Source organism: Calliphora vicina, chromosome 1 (assembly GCF_958450345.1).
Source record: "Calliphora vicina chromosome 1, idCalVici1.1, whole genome shotgun sequence".
Classification (NCBI taxonomy): domain Eukaryota; kingdom Metazoa; phylum Arthropoda; class Insecta; order Diptera; family Calliphoridae; genus Calliphora; species Calliphora vicina.
Window position 1 is genome coordinate 155868305 of NC_088780.1, and position 15986 is coordinate 155884290.

General features: G+C 27.2%; 1 protein-coding gene across 1 annotated transcript in view; it reads right to left on the reverse strand.

The window, feature by feature from the left end:
* The window catches only part of TkR99D (Tachykinin-like receptor at 99D), a 160032-nt gene that overhangs the window by 86212 nt on the left and 57834 nt on the right, over nucleotides 1–15986 (reverse strand). Inside the window, exon 3 of the mRNA XM_065516292.1 lies at nucleotides 1299–2127. Within this exon, the coding sequence (XP_065372364.1) occupies nucleotides 1299–1738 (440 nt within the window). The 5' untranslated portion in view covers nucleotides 1739–2127. The remainder of the gene's footprint in view (nucleotides 1–1298; nucleotides 2128–15986) is intronic.

Genomic DNA, 15986 nt, shown 5'->3' on the forward strand with positions numbered 1-15986 from the left:
GACCCATTGTATGTCCAACTTACTATGGTCTTATATACGTCGTTGCAAAGATCTTTGAAATATCTATCATTAGATATCCATATTGTCTATATTAATGACTTAGTAATCCAGATATAAGTCAAAAATAGGTCAAAAATCGAGGTTGTCCTAATTTTTTCCTTATATCTCAGCCATTTGTGGACCGATTTTCTCGATTTTAAATAGCGACCGAGCCGGAAGAATTTGGGAGATATTGATGTATGAATCGTGTATGTAAGTTATTTGGACGTGTATGTAAGTTATTGATAAATGTGGAAATTACAAACGGAATGACAAACTTATATATACCCTTGCCACTCATGGTGAAGGGTATAATAACATGAAGTCTAGTATTTATAATAACAGCATAAAAATGGAAATTAATACTTTATGGCACTTGTACCGATAGTACTGAGCTAACCGGACTGCTTTCCTAATGGATGTGTTGGGAATTCTTTTGAAAATGCTTTCTATTTAAAATATTTACATATTTTTTTTCGTCACTCATTTTAATCAGATTAACATCAAATGAATATAATTGACATTAATCATGTCAGTTATTAACTGACATGCTTTACAAAGCTAACATGATCAAACAAAAAATAAAATAATACTTGGGTTAAAAGTTTTTCGATCTCAGTTATTATATTGAAAATAATGTCTCTATATGTAAGTAAGATTATACAGATTACCTGCTCTTCCTTAACATATTCTTCTTCATTTCAATTTAATACATTTTATATCTTTTAAGACTTTAAATAAAATTGATATTTATATCAATCATACGTACCCTTGAATATCTATCATACATTGAATTAATATCACTCATACGTTACAAAAGTTCAATGGAATCCATGACAAAAGATTACATAAATACATGCTCATACAAAACATTTTAAGAGAACTACTACATATTTATTTATTGTTGTCATAGTATTTTGAAAAAACCAACCAACTAACAAGTGGGTAGAAACTGTCCTTTATATATCTAAGGAATTACAGGGAATCCAGAAAAAAAACATCAAAATGTATGATGTAAACTAAAATAAAAAAAAAAATAGAAAAGCATCTCCGGCATACATTAAATACAGTAATATTAGAAATTCTTCTGTTTACTAGAAAAAAACTACCAACTTAAATTCTTTTTGGCTTAAAACGTTTTACGGTTCTGTTGCATAGCAAACTATCTGTATTTGTTGGCATTTAGCTGCAGGACACTTTGAAATTCTCAGTTGAATTGAATTGTTTTGTGGATGCAAGTAAAAGTGGCCAGTACTTACACAGATGTATCATTCGTTGAGTTATTCCAACTATTTAATGAAGTTGTATAGAGGGAGCAATTGCCGCCAGTTGTACTGCCAATGCCATTGCCTGTTGTAATGGCAGGATATGACGATGGGGATGAGGACGATGACGATTGATTGCACCAATCGTAAATGAAATTTGTTGCTATATTCACCATGGGGACAGCTGTGGCGGATATGTTGTTGGCCGTTGCTGTCTGGCTTGCTGTATTCCAATTAAGGGCCGTCGTAGTATTTGTTGCCATTGCTATAGCACTTGCATCGTTTGCCAACGACTTCGAAATGGAGTCAAATTGTAATGAGTTTGACATTTCAGTTGCGAGTAGGTGGCGTTGTAGAACATCACCATCATCATCATCATGAGGTGCAAGAGTAGTGGTTATTGGATTTGCAGTTGGAATGTTGAGATCTAACATTTCTTTGTTTACAGATACTTGTACTGTTGTTTAACTGTAGTGTTTTGGGGTTGCTCTACAAACTACAGCATTGTTAATGTGAATTTTCTAAATGATTTTTGTTGTGTCATTTATCTTTTTCAGTTTTTTTTTTGGTTTGTTGTACTTTAACTATATTAAATAAATTCTTTCTTTGGTTGTTTGTTTGTGTCTTTCAATGTATTTTAGTAGTGGTCATCACATTAAAACAGACATTAGTATCTTTTAGTTCAAGTTGCTTGTATGAAAGACTCTTTGATTATGCTGCATTTAATGTGTCTATAGCAATTCTTCCTCTTGTAGTAAATTGTAATGGATCCTTTCCTTCTCTATATTGCAATAAATTTATTCAATTGTGTTTAATGCTGCTTCTGTAATGATAAAAATAAAAATGAAATTAGTATCGTATGCAGCAGCAATAATGTCAAGTTTCATTATGGAAAGTTATAAATTTACTTGAGACTAAGAATAGTTAAATTAATGTTTAATTTCTGTGGAAATAATTTATGTCATTTGCTATAGCGGTATTTAAATAAAATGTATATAACACAGGTCAACAGTAAAACAAGGCTTGACTAACCATTATATAGATTTGATGCATCATGGCTACCTAAGTACAAAAATGGTATAATTTTTTAATTTTTTTTAAATTTTAAGTAAAATTATAAATTTTGTCAGACTTGTGTCCATATAATTAATGATAACTCCGAGTTATAATAACAAATTGAAGCAAAAAATATATTTTTTAAGTAAAAATATTTTTTTTTGGTTTTAAAAAAACATAAAAAATTGAAAATGGCAGAAATTGTTTAGATTTATTGCTTTATCGCAAAGCCTTATGTAATAAGAACAAAATGAAATATCGTTTATAAAAATCGATTGATTGTTTTCGAATTTAATTACAATTAAGTGAATTCGCTCATTTTCACAAAATTTTAGTTTTTTGTTTGATATACATAAAATGGAGTAGTTGCTCTTCTTTTGAATGATTGAATTTTGAAAACATTTTCCTCATGCTATAGAGAAATTTTCAATTATATATTGCGTTTCAATCGGCTCAGTAGTTTCGAAGTTATAATAACAAATTTAAGCAAAAAATATATTTTTTACGTGAAAGTAGGACATTTTTTGTTTTTAAAAAAATCATGAAAAATCGAAAACGACAGAAATTGTTCAGATTTATTATCTTATCGCAAACCCTTATGTAATAAGAACAAAACAACATTTCGTTTATAAAAATCTATTGATCCTTTTCGAATTAAATCACAATTAAGTGAATTCGCTCATTTTCACAAAATTTAATTTTTTTGTTTGATATACATAAAATTGAGTAATTAATGTCCTTCTTTTGAAAAATTTAATTTTGAAAACATTTTTCCCATGCTATGTACAAATTTTCACATATATATTTTGTTTTAATCGGCTCAGTAGTTTTGGAGTTATAATAACAAATTGAAGCAAAAAATATATTTTTTACGAGAAAGTAGGAATTTTTTTTGTTTTTAAAAAAATCATGAAAAATCGAAAACGACATAAATTGTTCACATTTATTGCTTTATTGAAAAGCCTTATGTAATAAGAACAAAATGAGATATGGTTTATTAAAATCGATCGATTCTTTTCGAATTTCTTCACAAATAAGTGAATTCGCTCATTTTCAAAAAAAAATAGTTTTTTGTTTGATATACATAAAATTGAGTAGTTAATGTTCTTCTTTTGAATGATTTAATTTGAAATCATTTTCCCTATGCTATGTACAAATTTTCTCATATATATTGCGTTTCAATCGGCTCAGTAGTTTCGGAGTTATAATAACAAATTGAAGCAAAAAATATTTTTTTTTTTTTTTGTAAATAGCAATTTTTTTTTTTTTAAAAATCATGAAAAATCGAAAACGACATAAATTGTTCACATTTATTGCTTTATTAAAAAGCCTTATGTAATAAGAACAAAATGAAATATCGTTTATAAAAATCGATTGATTCTTTTCGAATTTATTCACAATTAAGTGAATTCGCTCATTTTCACAAAATTTTAGTTTTTTGTTTGATACATAAATTTGAGTAAATAATGTTGTTCTTTTGAAAAATTTAATTTTGAAAACATTTTCCCCATGCTATGTACAAATTTTCACATATATAGTCTGTTTTAATCGGCTCAGTAGTTTCAGAGTTATAAAACAAATTGAAGCAAAAAATATATATTTTTTACGTGAAAGTAGGAAATTTTTTTTGTTTTAAAAAATCATGAAAAATAGAAGGCGACAGAAATTGTTCAGATTTATTTCTTTATCGCAAAGCTACATGTAATAAGAATAAAATTAAATATTGTTTATAAAAATCGGTTAATTATTTTCGAATTTATTTACAATTAAGTGAATTCGCTCATTTTCACAAAATTTTAGTTTTTTGCTTGATGTACATCAAATTGAGTAGTTAATGTTCTTCTTTCGAATGATTGAATTTTGAAAACATTTTCCCCATGCTATATAGAAATTTTAGCGTATATATTGCGTTTCAATCGGCTCAGTAGTTTCGGAGTTATAATAACAAATTGAAGCAAAAAATATATTTTTTTTTTTTTGTGATAATAGCAATTTTTTTTTTTTTTTTTAAAATGATGAAAAATAGAAAACGACATAAGTTGTTCACATTTATTGTTTTATTGAAAAGCCTTATGTAATAAGAACAAAACGACATATCGTGTATAAAAATCGATTGATTCTTTTCGAATTTATTCACCATTAAGTGAATTCGCTCATTTTCCCAAAATTTTAGTTTTTTGTTTGATATACATAAAATTGAGTAGTTAATGTTCTTCTTTCGAATGATTTAATTTTGAAATCATTTTCCCTATGCTATGTGAAAATTTTCTCATATATATTGCGTTTCAATCGGCTCAGTAGTTTCGGAGTTTTTTACGTGAAAGTAGGAAATTTTTTGTTTTAAAAAAATCATGAAAAATAGAAAACAACAGAATTTCTTCAGATTTATTGCTTTATCGCAAAGCCTTATGTAATAAGAACAAAACGACATATCGCTTATAAAAATCGATTGATTGTTTTCGAATTTATGTAAAATTAAGTGAATTCGCTCATTTTCACAAAATTTTAGTTTTTTGTTTGATATACATAAAATTGAGTAGTTAATGTTCTTCATTCGAATGATTTAATTTTGAAAACATTTTCCCCATGCTATGTACAAATTTTCTCACATATATTGCGTTTCAATCGGCTCAGTAGTTTCGGAGTTATAATAACAAATTTAAGCAAAAAAATATATTTTTTACGTGAAAGTAGGAAATTTTTTGTTTTAAAAAAATCATGAAAAATAGAAAACGACAGAAATTGTTCAATTTTATTGCTTTATCACAAAGCCTTATGTAATAAGAACAAAATGAGATATCGTTTATAAAAATCGATTGATTCTTTTCGAATTTAATCACAATTAAGTGAATTCGCTCATTTCTACAAAATTTTATTTTTTTTTGTTTGTTATACATAACACTTCTTATCTTCTTATTTCCAACAAACATATGTTTTGGCATTTATTTGTATTAAGAATATTTTGACTGTTAAACTTTAGTAAAATGTTTGACCTTCAAAAGCAAACATATTTTTCTCATTAGTTTTTATTTATACTGTCTGCATTTTCCATCAGTGAAACGCATTATCAAAACAAAAGTTTCTAAAACAAATTTCATTACATTTGATGAACTTTAAACAAACACATTTTATTATTGTATTACTATGTAGATACTCAAATGATAAGTAAAGTCAAACAAAGTAAATCTTAAATAAAAATCTTTCTAACAAGTCTATTTTTAGCCTTAAACCAATAGGAAACCTTAAACCCAGAAAGAGATGAGATTTATTTAATGGTGTTTCCTCAAACCCAGAAAATGTGTAAGAAAAAAAAAACAACTGATTTGATTTCTTATCAGTTTGATGACTGATGACATTTAAAGACTAGAGAAGACAAGAAAAAAAAAGAAATAATAAATAAAAATCACAGTATTATTTCTTCTTATGCTTGCATGTGTTGTGATTTAATATTGTTGGTTGGTTGTTTGTGTTTTCTACTGCTTTACTTTACAGCTCTTCTGTGTTTCCGTTTCCTTTAATGTCTGATTGTTTATTTTCATGTTTTATTTTCACACATTTTATGGGAGAAATTGTAGTCGTAGTTTGCAGAAATGTCAGTGGTAAAATAGAATATTAAATTTTAAACAAAGTGCCACTTTGACACATAACTTACGTTGTTAGCTAGTAAAAACTGTCAATAAAGCTGTTATTATTTCTGGTATTTTAGAAAAAAATTTAATAAATAAGAATCGAGGCAAAAACGAAGAAACTATTTTAAAGGAAAATCTAGTTATGTATGTATGTTTAAACCTAAATCTCAGCTATGAAGTCTAGTCAATATTCCCTATGAATTTGATATATTTTTAAATAAATCCATAAAAATGTGTTAAGTTAATGTTCTTCTACTTTTTCTTTTGTATTATTTTGTAAATTTGTAAACAAATATTCAGCTTCTCTCCCTTTTAAATCATTTCTATTATTCTCTTTTACATCCTGCTCGCTGTCAACTTGACAGCTTTTTATATGAAAATAAGATTTGTTTATTGTAACAATAACAACTCTGGTAATTTAATAGAGAAATTGTCATTTTCATAGTTTATGTTTATTGTTGGAAAATACATATTTATACCATAAAAGAACTTAACTAGAAGTTGTTTATAACAAATGCAATCATTGTTTTAAATCTCCCAGAGGCATTCCATTTATACCCAAACTTTAAATGAAATGTTTACTTATTTCTTTGTTTATTTCTATTTCTATTATTAAAACAATGTGATACTACTTCCCACATTTGTTTAAGAAAATAAAATTTTAATAATGTAATATAAAGAAACACAGAAATCTTCTTAGTGTAATGATGATTTAAATAAAAATTTAATAGTTATAAGAGAAATTTATTATAATCGAAGTAACAAAAATAGAAATAGGCTGTATTTTACAATTATGGTTGTGTAAAAACATGATGTTTGTAGCTTAACATATTATGGTTGAGCCCAAACATATTATGATTGCAGCATAATCATAATATATTTATTTTTCAACCTAACTATTAGGAGTGTTTCATGTCAAGTGAACAAATTTTTAAAACCGATGTCTTCCGATGAAATTTACACCAACGTTAGTCCTATTAGATAATAGTTCAGACACAATTTTTCAACAAGATCGGTCAACAACTCTCTGAGTTTTGACTAAACAGGTGTTTTTTCTCATCCAAGTAACTTATTGTTCACATGATTGTATCAACCATATATATGGTTACAGTAAACAAATATATGTTTGTTTCAACCATATTTATGGTGAATAATTTTATCATAATATGTTGTTCTAAGATTATGATAAGCCTTAAGCCGAGAGCACCATAATATAATAAGTCCTTCATCATATAAATGGTTGTCACAAACATATATTTGTTTACTGTAACCATATATATGGTTGATACAATCATGTGAATCGTAAATTAACCATATTATGGTTACCACAATCATGTAAATGGTTACTGTGACTATAATATTGTTAAAAAACTTGTAACAATATTGAAATGGTTACAGTAACCATGCCCAACTATATTTTTTCTCTGCGTGTAGTCATTGGACGGGCTTCGACGGTCTTGTTTTTTGGCAAGCTATATAACATTCTTAGAAAAAAAATATATCAGTATATTTGAGACCCAAGTTTAAAGGACTATAACATGAAAATGGAGATGCCCATAAATATAAGATATACATTTTATAGAAGCCTATATCAATGTTTATCTATGTTTTGAAGTATGAATTTCTATATGGTAAAACAATTGAGATATATCTAATTTAGTAAAGCAGTAAAATATTAAAAAAATAACGAAAATATGATTCAAAATTTGGTGAACTTCTGTCGCTTCTGTCGAGAAAACGAAATGTCCAATTGAAAAACTCATTTGTATTGGAGGAGAGCAGATAGTCAGCTTCCGAAAAAACTTAGTTTTTCCAAATTCTGAAGATACCGATTTTCATAATTTTGTCCACCTAGATTTTGATTTGGAACCACAGTTCTCCCCTTATACTAACTGAAAAAAATGTTTTAAGTTAATGTCTGAGAGAATTCTTATTGTCAGAGTTATATTGTGGAATTTTATGGGGATCATTTTTGTGGAAGATCTTAACCCTTTAGCTCCTCACTTTAGGGGTCAATTTGACCCTTTTTTTGAGAAAATCAAATAAAGTCCTTTCAAAAATTACATTTAAGGATTCAAATATTCTACGAAAATTTTTGCCGTAAAATTTTAGTGGGGGTCACCAAAGATACCAAAGTTGTAAATAAAGCTCTTTACGCTTAATTCGCAAGATTACACGCCATCTTGGGTCTCACATTTAAAAAAAAAATCGCCAAAAATCCAAGTAAGATCTTTATGAGATGAAATATAAAATATAAATAGTCCTTAAGGAGATCTACAAAGTTTATGGACTATATGTTTATTCTACAAAAATTATCTACTCAATATGCCCTTTCGGAATTATAGGATCGCTATTCTGTTAAAAAAAATACAAAAAATTTTAAAATTATTGTTTTCCAAAATCAAAAACTTTTTTAAAATTTTTTCAAAATGGATCCCTTTTTTCCAAAAGAAAGCTTAGTAGGAGGTAAGTTGTATAACTATCAAAATAAATGTTTTGTATCTCAAGACATACCATTCCTAAATGGAAAGCTTAGGTCTTTTCTTTAAAGACCATTGTAGTCGATTAGTGGAATGCGAATGGGATATCTATATGTTTTGTAACTCAAGACATAAAATTTTTGTCTTGAGATCTTAGATCTATTCTTTTAAGAGCTTTTTCGTCACTTTGTGAGTGGGATATATATGAAGTTTCAGGCGTGATTTATCATGGGCAAGTAATTTGATTTCTCCCCAACTTTTTTTCATGGCAGTTCCACTTGGGTTTCTTCATTTCTGTAGCAAGTGGCATTTGCTTAGTTTCGGTTCACAATCTGACATTAGTTATTACATTTGGCCAGAAGATACGTATGATTCTGTGAAGGCATTGGTTAACAAACACTTGCAGCTATTGGATAGCTCAGGATGCAGCATTTCATGTTTTACAGCCATAGAATAGGATTGACTTCATGTTTGTGTTGAATGGATTTCAGCATACCAAAGGATTGTCTGGCTTTTGTGACGCGGTTTTCAATGTCCTCCTTAGAGCCACCAGTCCTGGTCGCGCTGATATGAACAGCAATATCTTAGTCCAGGTCTCCCAAAGAGCAGCGATGTTACTCCGTTTCCTCGTGGTCTTCATAATGAAAACATTTGCTGAAGATATTAGATGGAATGTGTTTTGGCTTAACCATGATATGATTGTGATGTAACCATAATATGTTCTCCATCATCTAAAAACCTAATGCTGCAAAGTTCAGAAAAGTCGGTTGCTCATTTTATTTGAAGTTTTGAGTTCAAAATACTTTCAAAATTAAATGTGAAAAAAATAAATCAAATTAAAAATAATTTTCGTATTTCATTTACCTATAGATTTTCAATATATAATATACACATTTTGTGGCATTGCACTGCACGGTGGTAAATTCCGACCAAAAATGTTTTTTTTTTGTTTTTTTAATTTTTATAAAATTTTGATAGTAAATTTTTCTTAATACTTCAGAATATACAGTATAATTATTATTTTGGCTACAAAGTAACTACACTCAGGTCTCATTTTATGCGGATTCAAATTTATGCGATTTTTAAATTTACGATTTTTTTTTGGAATTTTAATAGATTTTAAAATTTTAGATGTTTTTTTTTTAATTCTAGTGATGAAAATGGTATTTTACAATATGATTATATCATCTAGTGACGAAAGTGACGTTGAACCAATTCCTAAACGATGCCAAGAATTATTCAGTCATTCAGATTGATTGATACATATTTACAGAATTTCCTTAAAAAAAGTTTTACCTTAATTTTTGGATTATTTTCTGTGATTAATGAATCAATATTATATTTTTGTTTATTTTTTTTAAAGGGTTTTTGTTTTTACTGTTTAAGTAAATGAAATAAATATAGTTTTGTTGATTTTTTTTATGCGATTTTGCTTTGGTTTTTTAATTAAAATTTGAATTTATGCGGTTTTTCAAAATTTTGGAACGAATCATTAGTTTTATATGAAGCTAGAGTATCGTTTTATGCGAATTCAATTTATGCGATTTTTTTGGGAACGCATAAAACGAGACCTGAGTGTATATGGTTATTTATAGAGCTGTAAAGTCAAAGGATTTGTCTTGCCATTTTAATATTAGAAATATGTGATTTTTTTACTTTTGAATCAAAGTAGCCTGTGCTTTTTTCTTTAAAGTTTGATGATTTTATAAAACAGTTAGCAGTTAACCATTCTACGTAGTTATTAAGGAGTTTTTGCGTGTTCTTTTTATATAAAAGTGAAGTGATTAGGAACTAGTTTTAAATCAATAGAAACTAAATTAAAAAAAGTTTGAAAGGGCAGAACAAATTCATATTTTTCACATTTTTTTTTGGTATTTTTTGGTCAATTTCAAAAATTATGTAGGTTTGAGAGTTATTTGCGTCTATGCTGATTTGCCAAACAATGTATTTGTATGTCGAAATTTTTTCAATGGATCACACCTAAGAATGTATGTTATTTTTAATTATAAACCTAATTGAAGCCATTTACAAAACTTACTTTTTTCGATACTTTTATAACGACAATGTTTATTTGGCCAACTCCTGTATGCAATTTGTAATATTTTTTTGCGATGGATCAAGTAGGTTTTTCTTAAATGTACACCAAATTTCAGGCATTTATATGAATAACCTAACTTTTCCGATCATTTCAAAGCGTCCATGATTGTTTGGCCAAACCAATTTTTTTTCGATCACATATTTTTTTCTTTATTTTTTAACTAAATTTCAGTCACTTATATGCAATTTGTTTAATACTTTTAATAAAATCACGAGTTTTTTGAAATTTAAAAGTTTAAAAATGTCCAAAGGACACCTAAGAATATGTGTTTTTTTTAAACAAATTTTACCATATTTGGTCAAATAACTTGTGTTTTTTCATTAGTCTTAAGTGAAATTAGTGATATGTGTTAACTGTACTTATTCCTCCTTCTATTAACGTTACTTATTAGCTTCATCATTATCATCATAATGATAACTAGCACGTGTTTTAAATGCTTAATACCCATAATTAGCAACTTGCGTATAAAATTTCTTAAATGGACAGTGCTGATGTTACCAACATAAAACCGAATTTATATTACCTTCAATTAACTTTGTAGAAATCTTATAATAAACTTACAGTTACATTATTTATTGTGACATTCAGACGCAGACAAAGTTTGTAAGCAGACATAAAAATTATTTATTTTTTTTTTTGTTTTACTGGTTGCCAATGTGAAGCATGTCGCTAAGCAATAATTTTTTTTTTGGATTCGATGTTGGTGTGATTTGGTTTATTTTATTATTCTTTTGTTTTATTTTAATACAATTTTCTATGTAATAAAATAAATAAAATTTAAGAAGTACAACGTTTACACAAAATTGAATACTGTAAATTTAAAACCAAATTTACATTCTTCTTTATTGTGTTCTTGGAATATTTCCGACAAAAGTGAAATTTTACTTATTATTTTTATGATTATTTTATAGATATTTTTAAGATTGGCTCACAGTTTTGTTCATAACATCCCATCAGTTCTAGGAGACTGTCCCGAACTAGTGATTTTTACCTATCAACTAGTTACATAAATAGCATTTACTAAGCAGAGGGTCAATAGACCCTTTTGGGTAACAATGAGACTGTCTGATTAGCTGGTTCAAGTTACAAACCGTTAAATTCAAATAGATAATGCTATTTCGTAACAATATGATTATAATAATGTGCTGTCTCTTAGTCTATTCCACTGTTATTATCAATAAAAAAAAAATAAATAAAAACGTGTATCCATTAACAACCCACTGTCTTCTAGTCTAAGGTCATAGACAATTGTATCTTTATAATGACTTTGTGCTCAGTCATAATGATACAGGCGCTAAATTATCCCATTTTATTGTTGAATGATTTTTGTCCAAACTGTCCAACATATGATTAATTCATTTTGCTACATTTTGCCATCACTCATACGTCTTGTATGTTGAAAGGGATTTGTGGACAGGATACTGTGACATATTTTTTTAGCAACAAAAATGAAAATATAATAATAGTTTGTAGGTTTATTGTTCATATATTATTATCATTAAATTATATATGTTTCTTCTTTGTGTAATTCTATAATTTTTGAGGTCTTTTTAGCAAAATTAATTCGTATGCAGAAATTTGATGTTGTGTTTTATAGTCTGTATATCAAAAATAGATTAAATTTTATCAAAATTGAAGTAATTGAATTAGTGGCAACTATGTTATACATAAGCTCTGTTAAATTGTTAAGACTTTAACCATAGTTATGACCAGGGAAACTGGAAATATGCTCTAAAAAAAGCATTTTAGGCGCTTCAAATATGCAGTAACAACTTTAAAATATGCTCTTTAAATTTAAAAAATATGCTCTTAAAAAAACAAACTTTTACATAATTTTTAACCAAAAAAAATTTACTTAAATTTTCAAATAAAAATCGTTGTCTATTGGATCTGAAAACATTTTTATACATAGAAAATGTTCTTTCGACATCAACTGATGTTACAGGAGCAAATTTAAAAGACAATATTTCTTTAACACTTAGAACGGTTAACTTTGAATTATAACTAAAATTTGATATTTAGATGGAGATATTATTAAAATAGTGCTTATTTTATATTAAAACAAGTAAGAGAGATATATTCGGCTGTGCCGAATCTTATATACCCTTCACCTAATTATACTTCAAAATAAAAAATTTAAATATTTTTAGGTGAACAAAAATTTTTTTTCAGTTTTTTAATTTTTTGGAAAAAAAAAATTTTTTTTTTTAGTTGAACATTTTTTTTCAGTTTTTTCATTTTTTGGATAAAAAAATTTTTCGAATTGTTATTTTAAATTTAAAAAAAAAATTTCTGTTTTTTAAATTTTTTTTTGGTGAAAAGCCATGTATTTTTCAATTTTGAATTTTAAACAAAGGAAGTAAAAACCTGTAACACAACAGCGAAAAATAAGTAAGACAAAATTTGTTTTTGATAAACTCAAAATATGCTATTAAACAGTAAAATATGCTCTAAAAACGCAAAATATGACATAAATATGCTCTTAAAACAAATATATGCAAAAATATGTATTTAAGGGTAAAATATGCAAAAATATGCACTAACAAATCAATGCCAAAATTCTTAAATAGTTCTGAAACGTGTAAATATCTTATCCATGTGCTCATTAGACTCACCAGAAAAAACATGCATTTGCATATTTTGGTTTCCCTGGTTATGACTTAAAGACAAATACAAATTGTTTTATATATGACTAGCTAATCCGTTACGCATCGCCACCTAATAGTTGCTTAAAATAGTGATTTAAATGGAAAAAGGACGATTATCTGTGGTCACTAATATTTTCAAACTTTAATTGATTTTTCATATGAAAATGAAACAAAAAAAAAAAAAACGATTTTTCATATGAAATTTAAATGAGACATTAATGTGACTATAAGTTTGATAATAGGGGTCCAAACGAAAAAAGGGCAATAATCACTTCATTTTCAACCAATTCAAAATTGTTGAAAATTAAATTGTTGTTAAAGGCTGGATAATTGGAAGAGATGTTCAAACTCTCTGAGCCGAAACAAAATTGTTTAGATTTTGTTACTCAGAACATTTGGACAAATGAATATGGAAAATAGAAAGAAATAAAACGAAGTAATTAGTATATTTTCGAATTATTTATTCAATTGTTTGGACAATGGATTCTTACCACTAAGGAACAATATGAGTAGGATAACGAAGTGCACAGTTCAGAGTTAGACTTGTATCTCTCGCGAAAAAAAGTATTTACGAACCTTGACGTTTAATTTAGTACGTAATGACAAGTGGAATTATACTGCAACACATAGCATTCTGCATTAGTATATATTGAGGAAAATAGGAATTGCAGGGAAATTAGGAAAATCGCTAAGTGTTGCTTTTGGCGTAAACATAAATGATGCATAAACGTGACTATAAAATCGGTAATTTCATGAATTTTCATTTCATTTACCATATGTTTCTCAATTCATAAATATAGAAAATTCAAAAAGTGCCATTAAGAATAAGAAAAAGTTTCCACTTAGAAAATTCAAAAGGTACCAGACAAATAAAAATAAGTAAGAGAGCTGTGCCGAATCTTATATACCCTTCACCAAATTATACTTTAAAATACAATTTTTAAATATTTTTAGGTAAAAAAAATTACATATTTTTTTTCAAAATTTACAATTTTTTTAAATTTTTTTTTTTTATTTTTAATTTTTTTTTTAAAATTTGTGAAAAAAAATGTGTGACAAAAAATTTTTTTTGGTGACAAAAATTTGGGTTACAAATATTTTTACCGATTTTGACTCATTGTAGGTCCAACTTACTATAGCCTTATATACATCGCTGCAATGGACTTTGCAATAAATATCATTAGATATCCATATATTAATATAGACATTAATGACTTAGTAATACAGATATACATAAAAAACAAGTAAGAAAGTATGGTCGGTCAATACCCTACACTAAGTAAAACAGCAAAAACATTTTTCTTTTAAAATTTCAATAATTTATATTTTTGAGTGATTTCCGAAAGTGGGCCTTATATGGGAGCTATGACCAATTATTTACCGATCACCATAAAATTAGGTCGTGTGATGTATGTCTATATGAAAGTTATTGATGGTGAATTTTGTATGTATACCAACATTTTTAAGAGATTTTTGCACGTTAAAGTGATTTTCGGCAGCGGGTCTATATGGGAGCTATAACTAATTATGGACCGATCGTAACAAAATTTGGTGACATGAATTTTGTATATATAAAACTTATTTGGAGCGCAATTTGTGGAGATACATTTATAAATTAAACATTTATGATCGATAAAGTCCAATTTTGGGAAGGACATTTGTATGGGGGCTAGGTGAAAAAATGGACCAGTTTCAATAGGCTTCGTCCTTGGGCCGAAAAAATGATATGTTCCAAACTTTATCGAAATATCTTCAAAATTGCGACCTGTACTCTGCGCACAAGGTTTACATGGACAGCCAGCCAACCAACCAGCCAGACGGACATCGTGAGTGTTAGACTAATATTTTTGGGCTTTACACACATCTGCACAAACGCATTATACCCTCCCCACTATGGTGGTGTGGGGTATAAAAACTGGCTTAATAATTTCTGATACAAATTTTTTCTTAATAATCACGTTTTTACCATGTATGGTAGTTTTCTGTCCACATTGAATTTAAATTTGTTTAGATCAATTTAAATAAAAACATATTTTATATAAAAAAGTACCAAAAATAAATACAATTTGTATTTGATATTTTTTTTGGATGTAAAGAATACGATTTAAAATTTATTTCTATGTTTATTGATTTAAAAGGTAAAAAATACAAGTTTTTTGCTCTAAAATATTAGAATTTCAAAAAAGTATCAAACACCTGCCCACTTTTTTATATCGATGAAGATGCATTTTAAATTTGTTTGTTTCTTTATTTCTTTAGAAGATATAAGGTTACCGAATTTACTCGTTTTGAATTTTCAATAATATCTTCTTAGTGGAAGAATTGTAGTAGTATGTTAAAAAGAAATTGAAAAGATAATAGGTCTGTTCATTTACTTTCCCAGTAAATACTTGCAACGAGAGAATAAAATCAAAATTTACAAAATTACTCTCTTAAATTCTCAAAAATAGTAAAAAGTAAATGAACGCTTTTTCAGTAACAATTGTTTTATACACACAATTTTCTTATTTTATTCCTTTTGAAATGTATAAATACTCACATTTTCTTCAATTTTATTGAAAATTCTTTTTTTTATATTTTTTCACCACAAAAATAAAATTGTAAATAAATAAACAATAACACAAAACATATGAAATATAAGCTGCTAAATATTACGATTTCAAAATAGAAGACTCTCCAAAATTTATACTCTCTTGATTTTTTCTCTTTTTTGAGTTAATGAACGCTTTTCCAGTAATAATTGTTACTAACTAGTAACAGCTTTTAGTTAT